Below are 16,686 nucleotides of genomic sequence, written 5' to 3'. Positions count from 1 at the left end.
GTTTAGTGTTATAAATGACTTATTTTTGCCCTTTGGAGGTATTGAGATAACGACATTAATTGCTTGACTTACTTTGCTGAATGAATTCACCTGATCTCATAAACAACCTGATATTTGTTGACTTGGGTTTACTGTAAATAGGCAATGCCAGCAAGTCACATGCAGCACAAGAGCTAATTTTGGAATTAAGGGATCACTTACAGGGCTTAGGGTTTTTAAAGAAATCTTACTGCCACTTTACTGCTTAATAACAGAGAGATTCCACCCTTGAATTTTGATTTGCCTCATGTTTTCAGAGGTAGATCGCGGGTTCTGAAAATGGGGTATCTTCACCCTGCCCAGCCCATGCATGGGTCGGTTTTACCTTCATTTCATGCAAGGGTTGAATTTGACAAAAATGAAGGGTGGTGAAACAATACTTGAGAGAGCTGTTATGAAATGACCAATTAACTGCATTTGGTGTTTGATAAGTTAACAAAGTTTTTAGTCCACTGCACAGGAGAGGATGGACAAGGAGAAGTGGTTGGTGAGGAAGGGAGAACTGGAAAAAATAGAAAAGGAGGAAACCAATTCATTGTTAAATCTCTGTGTGCAGCTGCCTTGATGCACCTAGGAAAAAAGATCCTGAAATTCCCTTACATATGGCTGTGACACTTGAGGACGTGGTTTGATGGTGAACGTGGTGGTAGTGCTGGTGGGTTGACAGTTGGACTTGGTGATCTTAAAGCTCTTTTCCAACCTTAATGATTCCATGATCTTTAAGGTTCCTTCCAACCCAAACCATTCTCTCACCTAGGAAGGATGGTGGTAACACAGCATGTTGGCTGAGGAGGAGAACTAGAATCTGTTTATTTTTATGTTTAGCAGAGACGAACGAAGAGGATCCTACGAATACGCCCCTGATCGTACTTACTACGAGACTGTTCGGACCCCGGGGACATATCCCGAAGATCCTCGGCGAGAATACCCGGCCCGGGGCAGGGAATTCTACGCTGAGTGGGATCCCTACCAAGCAGACTACTACGACCCACGATACTATGACGACCCGCGCGAGTACAGGGATTACCGGGGCGATCCCTATGAGCAGGACATCCGGGAGTACAGTTACAGGCAACGGGAGAGAGAGAGGGAGAGGGAACGGTTCGAATCTGATCGAGACAGAGACCATGAGCGGAGACCAATTGAGCGGAGCCAGAGCCCGACGCACTCGCGGCGCCCGCAGAGCCCTGGAGCGTCCCCCTCGCAGTCGGAGCGGCTGCAGAGCGACTCAGAGAGGAGGATTTACAGCAGGTCATCGGATCGCAGCGGCAGCTGCAGCTCCCTGTCCCCTCCACGCTACGACAAGCTCGACAAGGCCCGCGTGGAACGGTACGCAAAAAACGAGAAGGCGGAGAAGGAGCGCGTGTTCGAGCAGGAGAGGGTGGACAAGGAGAAGCGCTTGGTGAGGAAGGAGAAGCCGGAAAAAATTGAAAAGGAGAAAATGGATAAGCAAAAACGAAAAGCGAAAATCCATTCACCCAGCTCCCAGTCCTCGGAAACAGATCAGGAGAATGAGAGAGAACCTAGCCCAGAAAAACTGAAGGGCAACAGTAAACAAAGCAAAGAGAGGGGTGACAAAGAAGGGACAGCGAAAAACCGCCTGGAACTGATGCCCTGCGTTGTGCTGACCCGCGTGAAGGAAAAGGAAGGGAAGGTTATCGATCAGCCCACACTGGAGAAACTAAGAGCAAAGCTTGATAATGACACTCTGAAATCCCCACTGCTCGAACAGAAAACCCAGACATCCCAGGCTGAGCAAGCCAAGTCTGAGCAGTCTAAACTGGAACCTGTCAGAACCAAGGTACAGAAGGAGAAAGCCCTTGCCAGTCACATCGAAGTGGTGGATAAGGAGGGAAAAATGAAATCCAAAAAGCACTTGAAGACAGAGCAAACTTCTGAGGGGGCCAACACAGTTGATTTAGACAAGCTGGAGGCTCGTAAAAGGCGTTTTGCCGATGCAAATCCGAAGCCTGACAGGCAAAAGCTGGATGTCAAAAGGAGCAGCCAGGATGAGGAGGATGCACGCATGGTCTTGAAAAAGCAGCTTGATGCGACGGCATCGTCCAGAGAAGCACCGATGTTAAGGGAAGGAGAGTTGGAGAGGAAACCGCCGAGGAAGGAGATGATTAAAAGGGAATCTAAAAAGCTCAAACTGGAAAGACTTATTCCTGTTACTAGTCCCAAAGAAATTCAGGACACTCTTAATGTCGGTGGGATTGGTATGCGTCCCACCCTGGATATGCAGACGAGGCTGATGGAGGCACCTGATGAATCCGTGGAAGTTCAGGAACTCCCGTCTAAAAAACTGAACCCAATGAAACCCCAACATAAACAGGTCCAATTGCTGGACGAGCAGGGAACGGAGAGAGAGGACACAAGGAAGAATTACTCCGGTCTTCCCGAAGAAACACCAGACCATAAACTTGGCCAAGAGAAACCTCAGTCAACTGACACGGAGGAGAAAATCGGCATCGACATTGACCACACGCAGAGCTACCGGAAGCAAATGGAGCAAAGCCGCAGGTTGAAACAACAGCTGGAAATGGAGATCGCGAAGTCGGAGAAGTTCGGCAGCCCAAAGAAAGATGTGGATGAATATGAAAGGCGGAGCCTGGTCCACGAGGTAGGAAAACCTCCTCAAGACGTCACTGATGACTCTCCACCGAGTAAAAAGAAAAAGACTGACCAGTTCGACTTTGAAATTAGCACTAAAAGAGAAAGGAACTACAGAAGTTCTCGTCAGGTGAGTGAGGACTCAGAAAGGATGTCCTGTTCCCCGAGCATCAGACACTTCCCGTTCCATGAGGATGACGACACACTCGATTCTCCAAGGCTAATGCCATTAAAGGAAACCAAAGAGTCACCTAAAATAGAAGAAAAGGGTCTTTCATACTCAAACATGACTGTGAGGGAGGACTCGCTGAAATTCAATCCTTACGATTCCAGCAGAAGGGAGCAGATGGCAGAAATGGCTAAAATAAAACTCTCCGTGATGAGTTCTGAGGAAGACTCAAGCAGGTGGGAAACCCAGGTGAAGCAGGAGCCTGGGAGAGTCGACATCAGCTTTCCAAGCAGCATCGTCAAAAGAGACAGCATCCGGAAACGATCTGTCCGGGACCTGGAGCCTGGGGAGGTGCCTTCGGATTCAGATGACGATGGAGAAAACAAACCCCATTCCCCGAAAGCCTCGTCCTTGTTAGAGAGTTCCAGGTTGTCTTTTTTATTAAGGGACAGAGAGGAAAAGTTACGTGAAAGAGAGGAAAGACTGTCCAGTTCCTTAGAAAGAAACAAATTTTACTCTTTTGCATTGGACAAGACAATCACACCAGACACAAAGGCCTTGCTCGAAAGAGCTAAATCCCTCTCTTCATCCAGAGAGGAAAACTGGTCCTTTCTAGACTGGGATTCAAGGTTTGCTAGTTTTAGAAACAATAAAGACAAAGAGAAGGTTGACTCAGCTCCAAGACCTATTCCATCTTGGTACATGAAAAAGAAAAAAATCAGAACAGATTCCGAAGGCGGAAAACTGGATGATAAGAAAGAAGATCATAAAGAGGAAGAACAAGAGCGGCAGGAACTGTTCGCGTCTCGGTTTTTGCACAGTTCAATCTTTGAGCAAGACTCCAAGCGCCTGCAGCATTTAGAGAGGAAAGATGATGATCTGGACTTCATCTCTGGAAGGTTGTATGGGAGACAGTCCTCCTCCGACGGGACGAACAGCGCGGCCGATTTGGTGCAAGAGCCGGTGGTTCTCTTCCACAGCAGGTTTGTCGAGCTGACACGAATGCAGCAGAAAGAAAAGGAGAAAGATCAGAAACCAAAGGAAGTGGAAAAACAGGAAGATAAAGAAAACTGTCCAAAAACACCAGAAACGGTTCCTGATAGTAAAGAACCAGAACATAAAACTTCCTCGGTCGGTCCCTCATCGGTCACTGTGCTGCCACAGGAACCAGCTCCCATCGCTCCTGAGAAGGTAGCGAGCGAAAAGGTCCTGGTGGAACCACCTTCTGTCAAAGAAGAGAAACCTTCTGAACCTGCTGCTGCAGCAGAGGAACAAAAACCTTTTCCTGAACTCGCTGCTCCTGTCAAAACAGAGCCTCCTGAGCAAACGGAACCTCCACCGGTTGTAGAAGCGAGTAAAGAAGTTGTTGCTACGACCCTGGCACCAGAGGAAGATGCTGTGGCAACAGAGCATCCTTCATACTTGGATACCAAACCTCCTACTCCTGGGGCTTCATTTTCCGATGCAGACATCAGTGTAGATCCAGAACCTGAGGCTACCCAGCTGCTTCCTCCTGTGCCCAAGCTGGTTCAGAAGTCGGATGAGGCTGCTGAACCTAAAGAGGAAAATCCTCCACCTTCTGCCAACGCTGATGCTGGCGTGAGTCAAAAAGTGGAGGTAGCTGCTGAGGTCCTGCCACCTGTTTCTGACAATGATATGGAAGTGGAACCTCCAGTGGTTGTAAAAGATAAGAAATCCTACAAGAGTAAACGCTCCAAGACACCCGTGCAGTCGGCTGCAGCCAGTGTCACGGAAAAGCCCGTCACGAGGAAGAGCGAAAGAATTGACCGTGAAAAGCTGAAAAGGTCGAGCTCTCCTCGTGGGGAGACCCAGAAGCTGTCTGAATTGAAAGTGGAGGCGGAGAAGGTTTCGAGGAATGCTGCTAAATCCCCGAGTTCTGCTGCAGAGCCGGAAAACGTGGAGCCAAGCCTGCCGATAGGCCGGACCAGGCGCAGAAATGTGAGGTCAGTCTATGCTACCACAGGGGACAATGAAGGCCCATCTCCAGTGAAGGACTCCATGGAGGTCACTAGATCCACCAGGAAGAGAGGGGAAAAGGAACCACAGGAAACAGTAACAACTGTTCCCACGACCCCGAGGAGGGGAAGACCTCCAAAAACCCGCCGTAAGCCAGAGGAGGACATTTCTCCAATAAAGACTGAACCGGTACAGCAAGAGGTGGAGGAGGCTGAAAGTAAAGATACCGTGGAAGCTCCTAAGCCTGTAGAGGGTTGGAGGTCCCCTAGATCCCAGAAGCTCACACACAGTCACCCATCAGCTGCTACCAGCCAACAGGGGAAGAAAGGGAAGAACGAACCGAAAGCCGATACCACAGCTGAGTCTGAAGATGCTGCTGCTGAAAGAAGCAGTCAGGAATTGAGCATGGGAGACAACAGCAATAAAGCTAAAGCTGCTGAGAAAGAGCCAGCAGCAAGCGAGCAGAAACGGGATCGGAAAGAACTGGATGTGGAGAAAAACCAGCTCGAAATCCCCACAGTTGAGATCATTGAGAAGAAGCCAGTGCCAGAAAAGGTTACGAAATCCAAAAGGGGAAGGTACAAAAATACCAAAACTGTCGTCGATAAAGCATCTGTGTGTCTGAAAAACGTGGAAATACGCCTGAATGTGGACGAAGTCAAGGGCGCCTTGCGACCCACTGAGGAGGAGGCAGAGCCGGTGGCAGTGTCGCCGCCCAAGATGAAGAGTCCCCCAAAAGAGGACATCTTGCCACCCCACTTCGCTAAGAATGAGGTAGAAGATTCATTCCCAGAAATGGAGAAGGAGGTGACACGGGAGCCCAAGCAGTCCCCCGAAGCCGCCCAGTTGGCAAAGCAGATTGAGCTTGAGCAGGCGGTGGAGAATATTGCAAAACTCACTGAAACTCCTCCAACGATTGCTGCCTACAAAGAGCCGACAGCAGATGTGCCTGAAGTCCGTCAGGAGGAGGAGGCAGATAAACCCGCGCACCAGGCGAGTGAAACAGAGCTGGCAGCGGCCATCGGCTCCATCATCAATGACATTTCTGGGGAGACTGAAAACTTCCCTGCACCCCCGACATATCCCACTGAATCAGAAACCGAAATCCCCACAGAGCCCTTGGTGTTACCGTCGCCTCGGGAGGAGATGGAGCCTGAGACGGATCAGGCAGTGAACAATATCCTGGAAACTGAGGCGGCCGTCGAGCCTGCAGTGCAGTCGGTGCCCGGCTCTGTCCCGTTGGAGACAGAGAGCAAGGAGTCCGAAGTCAGCTTCAGCGAATCTTCCAACTCCGCTCAGGAGGCCGAGACCTTGCAGGAGGCTGAAGTTGCTCGGAAGGAAAAGGGCCGTCAGAAAACCTCACGGCAGAGACGCAAGAAGAGCACGAGCAGGAAGGGCGATGCCACCGAGGTCAATGCCTTTGAGCCGGAGAGGGTGCAGAGCAGGTCACCCCCTGCCAACGAGGTAAAGGCAAAACCTGAGGAAGTCTCAAAGGAGGAGAAACAAATTAAACCCTCAGCATCTGTGGAGCCAAGCGCTTCTGACCCCACCAAGGCTGTGGCCGCTGACGTTGTGGCTGCCCATGAGGCTGTCGCTGAGAGCAGCACCTCTCCAAAAGCACCCGCTCCTGCTCCTCTGGACCTGGGCAGCCCACCGGTTCCCCTAGATGAGGGGAGTCAGAGCGGGTTCAAGATCCGGTCACCCCTGGAGAACGCTCCTATCACGCCGCCGAGCGCCCCGAATGCAGCCCTTCCCACCGTCCCCGCGGCAGTGGCCAAGCTGCCCACCCCAGTGCCCTCCGCCATTGTCCCCCTTCACTCCGGTGCTGCCAAGGTGCCAGAGTGGATGGTCAGGCATGAGGAACCCCGTGCCCGTTCCACACCCCCGCCCGCTCTCCCACCAGACACAAAGGCGTCGGATATTGACACAAACTCCAGCACTTTGAGGAAGATACTCATGGAGCCCAAATATGTCTCGGCGACGAGCATAACCTCCACACACGTGACAACGACGCACGCTGAGCCAGTGAGTGCGCCGTGTCTGGAGGAGGCACCTCTCCACCCCGCCGTGGAGGCCATCAAGGCGGTTTCGGAGGAGAAGCCGGCAGTTCCCATCACCAATGCCTTGGACCCACCAGTGGCCGAAGCGCCAGTGTTCAGCGAGAAGGAGAAGATCAGCACCGTGATTGCTCCCAAAGCCACTTCTGTCATCAGCAGGATGCCCCACAGTGTGGATCTGGAGGAGGCTCCCAGGATTACCTTGGTGAAACAAGCTCCCCAAACCCAGACCTGCCTCGTCAACGCTCCCTCACCGAAATTCAAGCAGAGGTCAAGCACAAATGATAACAGCAGGTTCCATCCAGGATCAATGTCTATTATCGAGGAGAGGCCTGTGGAGACTGGGTCCAGCCCAGGGCTGCGCGTGAACACCTCGGAAGGTGTGGTGCTCCTGAGTTACTCGGGGCAGAAGACGGAAGGCCCGCAGCGAATCAGTGCCAAGATCAGCCAGATTCCCCCAGCCAGTGCTGTGGACATCGAGTTCCAGCAGTCTGTGTCCAAGTCTCAGATTAAACAGGAGCCCATCACGCCGTCTCAACCGGCGCCAAAAGGCTCCCAGACCTCGGCGGGCTATGGGACTGTTTCCACCCATTCTTCACTGGTACTCGGGACGCAGCCCTACAACACATCGCCCGTCATCTCCTCCGTGAAGCAGGAGCGCGCTGCGCTGGACAAGTCGGACTCTTCCCACCTCACTGTCCAGACTCCGGCGTCGCAGCCCAGCAAGGTCCTGACGCAGACGGTCAACACTCCACCTGTACTGGTCCATAACCAGATGGTCGTGAACAAAAAACTGTCCGACCCAACTGCTCTGAAAGTGGAGACCAAAACTCTGCAACCCTCCAACTTGAGTCCCGGAGTGAGTCCTCACCACTCTTCCCTCTCTGGGAAGATGCATTCGGAAGCAAACCACGTCAGCTCGGGACCCAGCACCCCGACCGACCGGGCCATCTCCCACCTGGGGGTCGCCAAGCAGGAGCCGCACTCGCCGCGCACCAGCGGGCACTCGCCGTCGCCGTTCCCCCGGACCTGTCATCCCGGCAGTACCTCGTCTCCGGCTCTGTCCAGCAGTACCCCGGTGATGCTGGCACCGGGAATTCCCGTTCCTCAGTACATCTCCAGCATGCATCCCGAGCAATCTGTTATCATGCCCCCTCACAGCGTAACACAGACTGTGTCCCTGGGCCATCTGTCCCAGGGTGAGGTGAGGATGAACACCCCTCCTCTCTCTGGCATCCCGTACGGAATCCGCCCAGAAGCGCTCCACTCGCCCCGTGCTGCTCTGCAGCCCCAGATGGAGATCAAACCTCAGCGATCCAGCACGCCCCAGCCAGCCCCCATCCGGGACATTGTCATGCCTCCGCTGTCCTCCCAGCACCCCCCCGAGGAGGAGCTGCACTTCCACCACTCGGCCGTGTGCCGGGGCCCGGCGCCGGTGCAGTCGGACGTGCTGGTGATGCAGCCGGATTACCGCATGCACCCCACCAGCATCCGGCTGGACCAGTACAACGTGCCCCGGGACGTCAGGATGATCATGCACCCGCACATGGCTGCCGTGGGCGAGCACCACTCGGAAACGCGGCAGTCCCGGACGCCCGAAGGGGCCGGGAAAACTCCCCCCGTCAGTAAGACCCCGCAGCCCGGGAAAGAGACTCCCAAATCCTCCGAAGGCAAGGTGGCCCACTCTCCTCACAGCGAGCCCCGGCTCCTGAGCGTGCCCTCGGGCACCCAACTGCCTGGGCTGCCCCTGACGCAGCCGGTGGTGGTCCCACATGGAGTGCAGATCATGCATCCCGCCGGCAGCTCCTTCCACGACTACCGCTCCGTGTACGGCGACATGAGGAATTACCACACGGCGGCACAGCTCGGGCACCCGCAGTTCCCCGGCGCCTCGCCCATCGGGCTGCCCTCCCGCAGCATGACCCCCTCTCAGGTGAGAAATAAAACCTCTCTCTGGAGTCTGGAGCTCGACTCTCCTTGGAATCTGGAACATTCTGAGCTAACTGTGGCTGTGACACAGCTCTGTGTGGTCATAAGAGCTGGGCTTAACTCTCTGTGGTTAGTCTTCAGGCCCTGCTTAAGTTCACAGTACAAGAGGAACTGGGTTTTTTGGGAAATGGGGTTCAAATGCTGCTCAGCATCAGAGGAAGCTGAGACATCCCTTCCTTAACTACTCTGAGTCTCAAAGCAGGAGGTGGGAAGCTGCCCGAGGGTTTCTGGACATAGAGCTGTCATGAGAATTGTCAGCACCAAGGTGCTGCATAGGTCAGGCATCCTCAGGTGGATGGTGAGGCTAAGGATGGGCTTGGAGCAGAATTCAGGAGGTGGGATTTCAGCTCAGGTGGACTTGGAAGTGGGGGACAGGCCCAGGTACCACCACAGCAGGGCTGGGGTGTGGAGACACATCTCCACCTAGAATGTGATGATGTCCTGGCAGCCTTATTGTTAAATTAATGAGATCTGATACACCCACAGCCTAAAAACTTCCCTTTTTCCCCCCTCCTGCTTCCCAGGGTCTGCCGGAGGGCGAGCACTCGCACCCCAGCCAGCCAGTCCGCAGCAAGACTCCTCAGATCCCACAGGATCCCAAGGGCCCTCCGGCAGCGGGGCCGGAGCAGAGTCACCACCCTGCCGTGAACAGACACGCGGCACAGATGGACCCTCATGTCCACCTCCAGAGGGCCCAGGGGGACACGGGCCAGACCTCCTACCCCTCACCTGTCGCCGTCTCCATGAAACAGGAGCTTCCGTCGCCGCACCAGCCCCAGGCGGTTCCCAAGCAATCCATGTTTATCCCCACGACGTCGGGGCCTCCCCTGAGCCGCCCGGAGCCCCAGGCCGGGCTCAAACAGGAGCCGTCGCCTCACCCCGTGTCGCAGAGACCTGTGGACATGGTCCAGCTCCTCACAGTGAGTGTCCGTCCGTCACCTCCTCCCGGCCGAGCAGCCTCATGCGGCTCGTCCAGGGAGGAATCACGAGGTTCTGTCTCACCCGTGGCACCAAACCTGACCTGTCTTGCATCAAATGCTTCATCTGTCTGGTTTTTGGGCTGTTCTGTCCCCACTGGTTTTTACCCGTGTCACTGTTCCCAGTCAGTTTTACAGTCAACTGTTTCCTGGAAAGGTTTTCCTCATGGGCAGGGAAGAGTGATGGTGTATTTAATTTCACTGAAAAAGGAAAAAACATTCTTCCAAGCCTAGAAAATGAGGAAGAGGAGGGAGACAGGAACAGGCACTGATGAGGAACCAAGAGTTGTGTCCAGCACCAAATACCTCCCATATAACCTCAAGCTACTCTTCTGTTATTTCTCAATTTTTCCATTTGTAAAAGAGAAAAGAGCATTTGGCAACAGCCTCGTGCTGAGTGGGAGACAGGGATTGTGATGACGGGATCCACCCAGGCAGCTTGGCCAGCTGGAAGGAAAGGGACTGAATTCCTGGTTTAGCAGGATTTAAACCAAGGCTGACGGGTAGAGGAACAATCAGGTGTTACATAAAGCTCCGATGGAAGTATCGGAGGCAGCTGAGCAGCTCAGACGGGATTTCGGATCCTCTTCTCCATCCTTTGTGTGTAATACTCCTTCTCCCTCTCTTCCCAGAAATACCCCATTGTCTGGCAGGGCCTCTTGGCCCTCAAGAACGACACGGCCGCTGTCCAGCTCCACTTTGTGTCCGGGAACAACGTCCTGGCTCACCGGTCGCTGCCGGCGCCCGAGGGGGGGCCCCCACTGCGGATCGCGCAGCGCATGCGGCTCGAGGCCTCCCAGCTCGAGGGGGTCGCACGGAGGATGATGGTGAGGGCAGGGGTGGGGCAGGCAGGTGTGCTTGGGAAGAGCTGAGAACTGGGTGGGTCTCACCAGCTGCAGGACTGAAAACCACAAAGTTCAGCTGCTGTCACGTTGTTTTCTCCGCTCAGGGGGTGTTTGGCACTGCCCAGGCTCCTCAGGGCAGTGTCACGGCCCCAAGGCTGCCAGAGCTCCAGGGGGGTTTGGACAACAGTCTGAGGGACGGTGGGGTTGTCTGTGCTGGGCCAGGAGTTGGATCCATGATCCCTGGGGGTCCCTTCCAGCTCAGGATATGCTGTGATTCTATTTTGGGATTCTGGTAATAGTACTGGGATTCCTTCATCCCAGAGCGTGTGTAACATGGATTACAAGTGGTGAGCAATAGCTCTTACTCTGCATTTATGGAAAAAGGAATGGTGGAGTTGGGAAACCTTTGAAGTCACTCATCCCTCAGCCCTGGGACAAATTCCTGCTGGCTCCAACGTGTCTGAGAAAGGTGGAACGTGGAGTTCGGGTGGCCATGGAAATGTGTTTTCAGTCCTTTTCACCATCTCCTGGTGTGTTGAAATCACAGAACCCCAGAATGGTTTGGGTTGGAGAGACCTTAAAGCTCATCCCATTCCACCCTTGCTGTGGGCAGGGACACCTCCCACTGTCCCAGATTGCTCCAAGCCCCGTCCAACCTGGCCTTGGACACTTCCAGGGATGGGGCAGCCACAGCTTCTCTGGGGAACAAATTGTAACATCAGGGACTTCAAAGGCAGGATTTTCCCCCCAGATAGGAGGGGGTATGGCAGGAAGACACGTGTCCATCCACCATCTAACCCAACCCATGTCCTCCCTGGCAGGTGGAGAGCGATTACTGCCTGCTGCTGGCCCTGCCCTGCGGCCGCGACCAGGAGGACGTGGTCAGTCAGACCGAGTCACTCAAGGCTGCCTTCATCAGTTACCTGCAGGCCAAACAGGCTGCAGGGATCATCAACGTCCCCAACCCCGGCTCCAACCAGGTACCGGCACAGAAACCCCTGGAACACCAGGGATTAACCGACCAGTCCACAGCAGTCTGTCTGTCTGTCCTTCCCCCCCCTCCAGCTTCGGTTGGGGTTCTGCTCGAGCTGCCTGTTGGTAGCAGTGAACCCCCCCCGTTTGCATCCCCAGTCAAACACATCGATGGAACTGATAAACTCACTGAAAACCAACCCCGAAGCCACAAAAAAACCCCAAATGTATGTTTGGTTGGTTCCCGGCCCAGCACCTTGGGATGAAAACCATTGGTTTGTTCCCAGCCCAACATCTTGGGATGAAAACCAGCCAAACCCATTTTCTACCTCTTCAACTCTGAAGTAGAGTCCTTATTTCTTCCCCACATCCTGATTTTTCCAGGACACCTGCTGTTTTCTTGGGAAACGCATTTGGGTTTGTTGCTCTGGAGTGTTTATTCCCGGTGTGTTGCTGCCCCGAATCAAATTTAACCTGTGTGTGTAATTTAATTCTGGGTGTAAAGAACCCAGCATGAGCTGTCAGCGCTCAGAGCAACCACTGAAATAACTAATTATTTGGAATTTTTCTCCCTTTCCCAATAAAACCAACCAGCTCTCACATCTTACATGTGGAAAACTCCCCACCTGGGAAACCACACTTGTCTTTTGTTTTATACAAAATCGAGGAGCCTTTAAACACCAAAAAAAAATCACCTGAATGTCCCGGTTTTAAACATTTCAGGCCTGGCTTTAGGACTGGCTCTAATCTGTGGTTTTTTCCCCTCCCCTCAGCCTGCCTACGTTCTGCAGATCTTCCCACCCTGCGAATTTTCGGAAAGCCACCTGTCCCGCCTCGCCCCGGACCTCCTCGCCAGCATCTCCAACATCTCTCCTCACCTCATGATTGTCATCGCGTCGGTATGAGCTGTTTACCAGTTACTGACTTTTTATTATTTTAATTTTTTATTTTTATTTTTATTTTTTAATTTTTATCCAAGGCCCTGCAGCAAAAAAAAAAAAAAAATTACCAAAAAGAAAAAAAAAAACAAACAGCCCACAACAACAACAAAAAAAATTTAATTTTCAAATCAAAACTAAATCAAAAGAAGGAGAGAGAAGGTTATGAAACAAGAAAAATGCTGCCAGAAACCAGCCTCCTGCCCGACCGGCCTCGATCAAACCGTATGTTTACATGTTGCTTTAGCTTATGGACAACTGATGCACTCAGCAGGTGGACTGGGCTTGGGTTCCTGTGCCTCCTTTTTGGGGAAAAAATACAAAAAAACCCACGAAAAAAAACCACAAAAAAAAAAAAAGAAAAAAAGAAAAGGATGGCTTATTTTTTTTAACAAAAAAAAAAGGAAAAAAAATGAAAAAAGAACCTGAACTGCCTTTGCACTAAATTAGTGACTCGGACTTTGCACAGTTGGAGACGCTGTGACGTTCTGGATGTCTTGACACACATTGAGCTGCGTGGACGTTCCGCAGGGACTCTGCTGACATTTGTGGGTCAAGGAGCATTTCACACAGGCATTTTTTATTTTATTGGTTGTTTCATTGTTGGTTTTTTTTTCTTCTTCTTTTGTTTTTTTTTTTGTTTTTTTTTTTTTAAATTTTTATTTTCTTTTTGGGGTTGTTTTGTCCGGATGTTGAACCCTCCTCTTCCTCCACCTGCCCCTGCTGCAGCCGTCTTCTCTTCATCTGGGATGTACAGTTTACACTGAAAAAGCAAGAAAATACAAAGCAAACAAAAAAAAAAATAAAAACACAAAAGGGAGAGCTTTTTTTCCTTCCTGGTGGGATATGCAGAACTCAGTGGGTGTGTGTATATATAAATATATATATAATATATATAAATATATATAATACTGACTTTAAAAAAAAAAGAAAAAAAAATCAAATCCCCACAACATACATTTTTTTTTAATCTGTGCCAAAAATGTGTTTTCAGAGAAAAAAAATCTTATTTTCATACTCAGACTTTGTATTGTCACTCATTTGTAAGTGCGCTTCATTTAAACATCCCCTCGTCTCATCAGCTGTGGAAGTGTTATACACTTGTACAAAGACTCTGCCCGGCCCCCCTCGCCTCCCCTAACACTTAATTAATTTATGGAACTTGGTTTCTTGTTTTTTTTGTTTTGGTTTTTTTTTTTTGGTTTATTTTGGTTCTTTTTTTTTTCTCAGCGCAGTTTTGTTTTGTGTGTCCATTGGATTACGAACTTTATTAAAAAATACAAAACACGTCAGCGCCACGACCTCGTCCCTCGGCTGCCTGGGAGGGGGGAGAGGGCAAAAGGGAGGTTTGGGGGCTCCCCAGGAGGGGCCACTTCATTTCTTCTTCAAAAAGCACCAGAAAAAAAAGTGGTAATTTTACTGGACTAGGCCAGATTTCTCTTTATTATCATCCGTGTCATGGATAATTGAAAATCAGAATTGCAGGATTTTACCCCACTTTTAATCTCACTACTAATTCCTTACTGAAAATTATCCCTGAATTATTGATATACATCAGCCTTTCAAAACTGAGTCAATCTGGATGTTCTTCACTCCTTTCCCACCCAAAATCCTGCCAAACCCTTCCCACCTGAAGCAGCACCGGTGGGAGCCACCAAACCCCCCAGTTAATTAATGCTGGTGCAGATGGGTTAAAATCAAGTAGATATGGTAAAAAAGGAGATTCAGGAGAGGATTTGGGGGGTGGGCCCCAAAGCCAGGGAAGATCCTCACCCTGCACCTGCAGGCCCATGGCAGGGGGTGGGAGGCAGAACAGAGCCTGTTTTGGGGTAAAAACAGCACAAAAAGGTGGTGCTGGTGCCCCAGGATGGAGGTGGGTGTTGGAGCCCGGCCAGGGACATCTCAGGGAGCCCCCCAGGTACTGCTGGGGGGGGTCAGGATGGGGCCTCGGACCTCCTGCCTTGCCCCAGAGAGGTGGGATTGTGGTGGGATGGACAGATGGACGCATGGACACAAGGATGGGGCGTGGAGAGATGGACGTGGATTATTGGGGCGGGGGAAAGGGCCCGAGCCTGCTGGTGTTGGAGTGGGGCCTTTGGGGCAAAAAGGGCATTTTTGGGTGCTTTTCCAGAGGTGTGGGGGGCACCAGTCCATGTGTCTGGGTGTTCCTGCAGTGTCCATCTGTCCAGGTGGGCCTGGACTGGCCATCGAGCTGGGCCCATCCCCCTCCTCACCCAAAGCACCGGGACACGGACGGATGGGTGGGTGGATGGAAGGATGGATGGATGGAAGGATGGATGGATGGATGGATGGAAGGATGGACGGATGGGTGGATGGAAGGATGGATGGATGGGTGGGCGGGTGGATGAATGGATGGATGGAAGGATGGATGGATGGAAGGATAGATGGGTGGATGGGTGGACAGCCATGAGGACGTGGATGGATGCACAGACAGACACATGGACAGTTGCATGTGGAACTGGACAGACAATTGTGTGTTCCATGGGAAAGATGGGTGGGTGCAGGTCCAGCTGGAGACACGAATGGGGCACATCCAGATGGAGGGATGGAGGGATGTCCATGGGGGGGGGTATCTGTTTGTCTGTCCAGCTGGATGTACAAGTGTCTATCCTTTGTTCCGACTGGATGCACAGATGTCTGTCTGTCCAGCTGGATATGTGACTGTCCCTGTGTCCAGGTGCCGGACACATGAACACTCCCACGTCCAGCTGGACACACAGATGGCTGCATGTCCAGACAGATGGAGACATGGATGGACAGATGGACACATGGACGGACAGGCGGACACATGGACGGACAGACGGACACGTGGACAGTCCACCTGGATGTACAGACACTGTCTTGGTGGTGCCGACACACAGACAGTTGTACGTCCAGCTGGATACACGGACAGGTGTCTGTCCACTGGTCACATGGACGGTCAGACGACGGGTGTGTGAGTGGATGCACGGACAGATGGACAGACAGCCGGACACACAGACAGTGCCTGTCCAGCCAGGGGAACGGATGGCTGCACGGACAGATGGACACACGGACAGCTGTTTGTCCAGAGGCACAGGGGGGTACGTGGATGGTCGAACATGGAACTGGACAGACGGACGGGGTTCAGTTATAAATGGGGATGGTTGTGCTGCAAATGGACAGATGGACAGGTGTACGGACAGCAGAACGGGTGTACATCCAGCCAGACACTCAGACACCTGGATATGCAGCTGGCCAGACAGACAGACACCCACCCAGCCAGACACTCCTCCACCGCTAGGCATAAATGCATCAAAAATGCACTTTCTGCCCCAAAGGCCCCTCTGGAAAATCAGCGATTTCACACCCCCGCCCCACAGCTGTGTCCATCTGTCTGTCTGTCCTCATGGCAGCCCCCAGTCACAGGGCTGGGAGGGGGTTTTGGGCCCAATCGCGGCTCCAGACACATGGACAGGGCACAGACAGACGGACGCTGGGACAGCGGGACTGTGAGAGGGGCAAGGCAGGGGTGCTGGGTTTTCAGAGGGGCCTTTGGGGCAAAAAGTGCATTTTTGGGGCTTTTGTGGATGCAGAAAAGGGAGCGTCCATCTGGGTGGGTGTCTGTCCAGCTGGACGTGCCCTGTCCGTGTGTCTGCATGTCCAGCCATCTGTGTGTCCATCTGTCCAACCACCGGTGTGTCTGGCTGGATGTGCAGCCCCTGCTCTGTGCTCCAGTGCCCTGTTGGGATCACAGGGGTGGGATGGACACACGGACAGGAGCAGGCCCAGCTGGACTCATGGACGGCTGCACGTTCAGACAGACAGACCGACACACAGACAGTCCCCCTGGATGTACAGTCGGTGTCAGGGCCACCCCGACACACGGACAGTTGGACTCCCAGCCGGACACATGGACAGCTGTGTGGATGACTGGATGTGTGGACGGACACATGGACAGTTGCACAGACAGTTGGACACGTGTGCATCCACTGGACACTTAGATGTGCAGCTGGACAGACGGACGGACACCCACCCAGCCAGACACTTCCCACCCCCTGGGCAGGGTCAGGCCCTTCCCAGCCCCAGCACTGTCCGTGTGTCTGTCTGTCTGGAGCCAGGATAGCCCTG

At 52.6% G+C, this 16,686-nt stretch overlaps 1 protein-coding gene across 6 annotated transcripts in view; it reads left to right on the top strand.

The window, feature by feature from the left end:
- The window catches only part of SPEN (spen family transcriptional repressor), a 77,805-nt gene extending 63,942 nt beyond the window's left edge, over positions 1–13,863 (top strand). For 4 of the 6 annotated variants that reach the window (XM_051771519.1, XM_051771516.1, XM_051771517.1 and 1 more), the window contains 5 exons: positions 865–8,788; positions 9,369–9,764; positions 10,454–10,648; positions 11,488–11,646; positions 12,412–13,863. In XM_051771519.1, coding sequence (XP_051627479.1) covers positions 865–8,788; positions 9,369–9,764; positions 10,454–10,648; positions 11,488–11,646; positions 12,412–12,543 — 8,806 coding nt within the window. In that variant the 3' untranslated portion in view covers positions 12,544–13,863. The remainder of the gene's footprint in view (positions 1–864; positions 8,789–9,368; positions 9,765–10,453; positions 10,649–11,487; positions 11,647–12,411) is intronic. The other 2 variants (XM_051771518.1, XM_051771515.1) reach the window with 1 other exon arrangement.
- Positions 13,864–16,686: the final 2,823 nt, after the last annotated feature.

Source organism: Manacus candei, unplaced genomic scaffold (assembly GCF_025592945.1).
Source record: "Manacus candei isolate 608988 ecotype Guabito, Panama unplaced genomic scaffold, ASM2559294v1 h1tg000136l, whole genome shotgun sequence".
NCBI lineage: Eukaryota > Metazoa > Chordata > Aves > Passeriformes > Pipridae > Manacus > Manacus candei.
The sequence above is the reverse complement of the archived record's forward strand: the minus strand, read 5'-3'. Positions and strand labels throughout refer to the sequence as shown.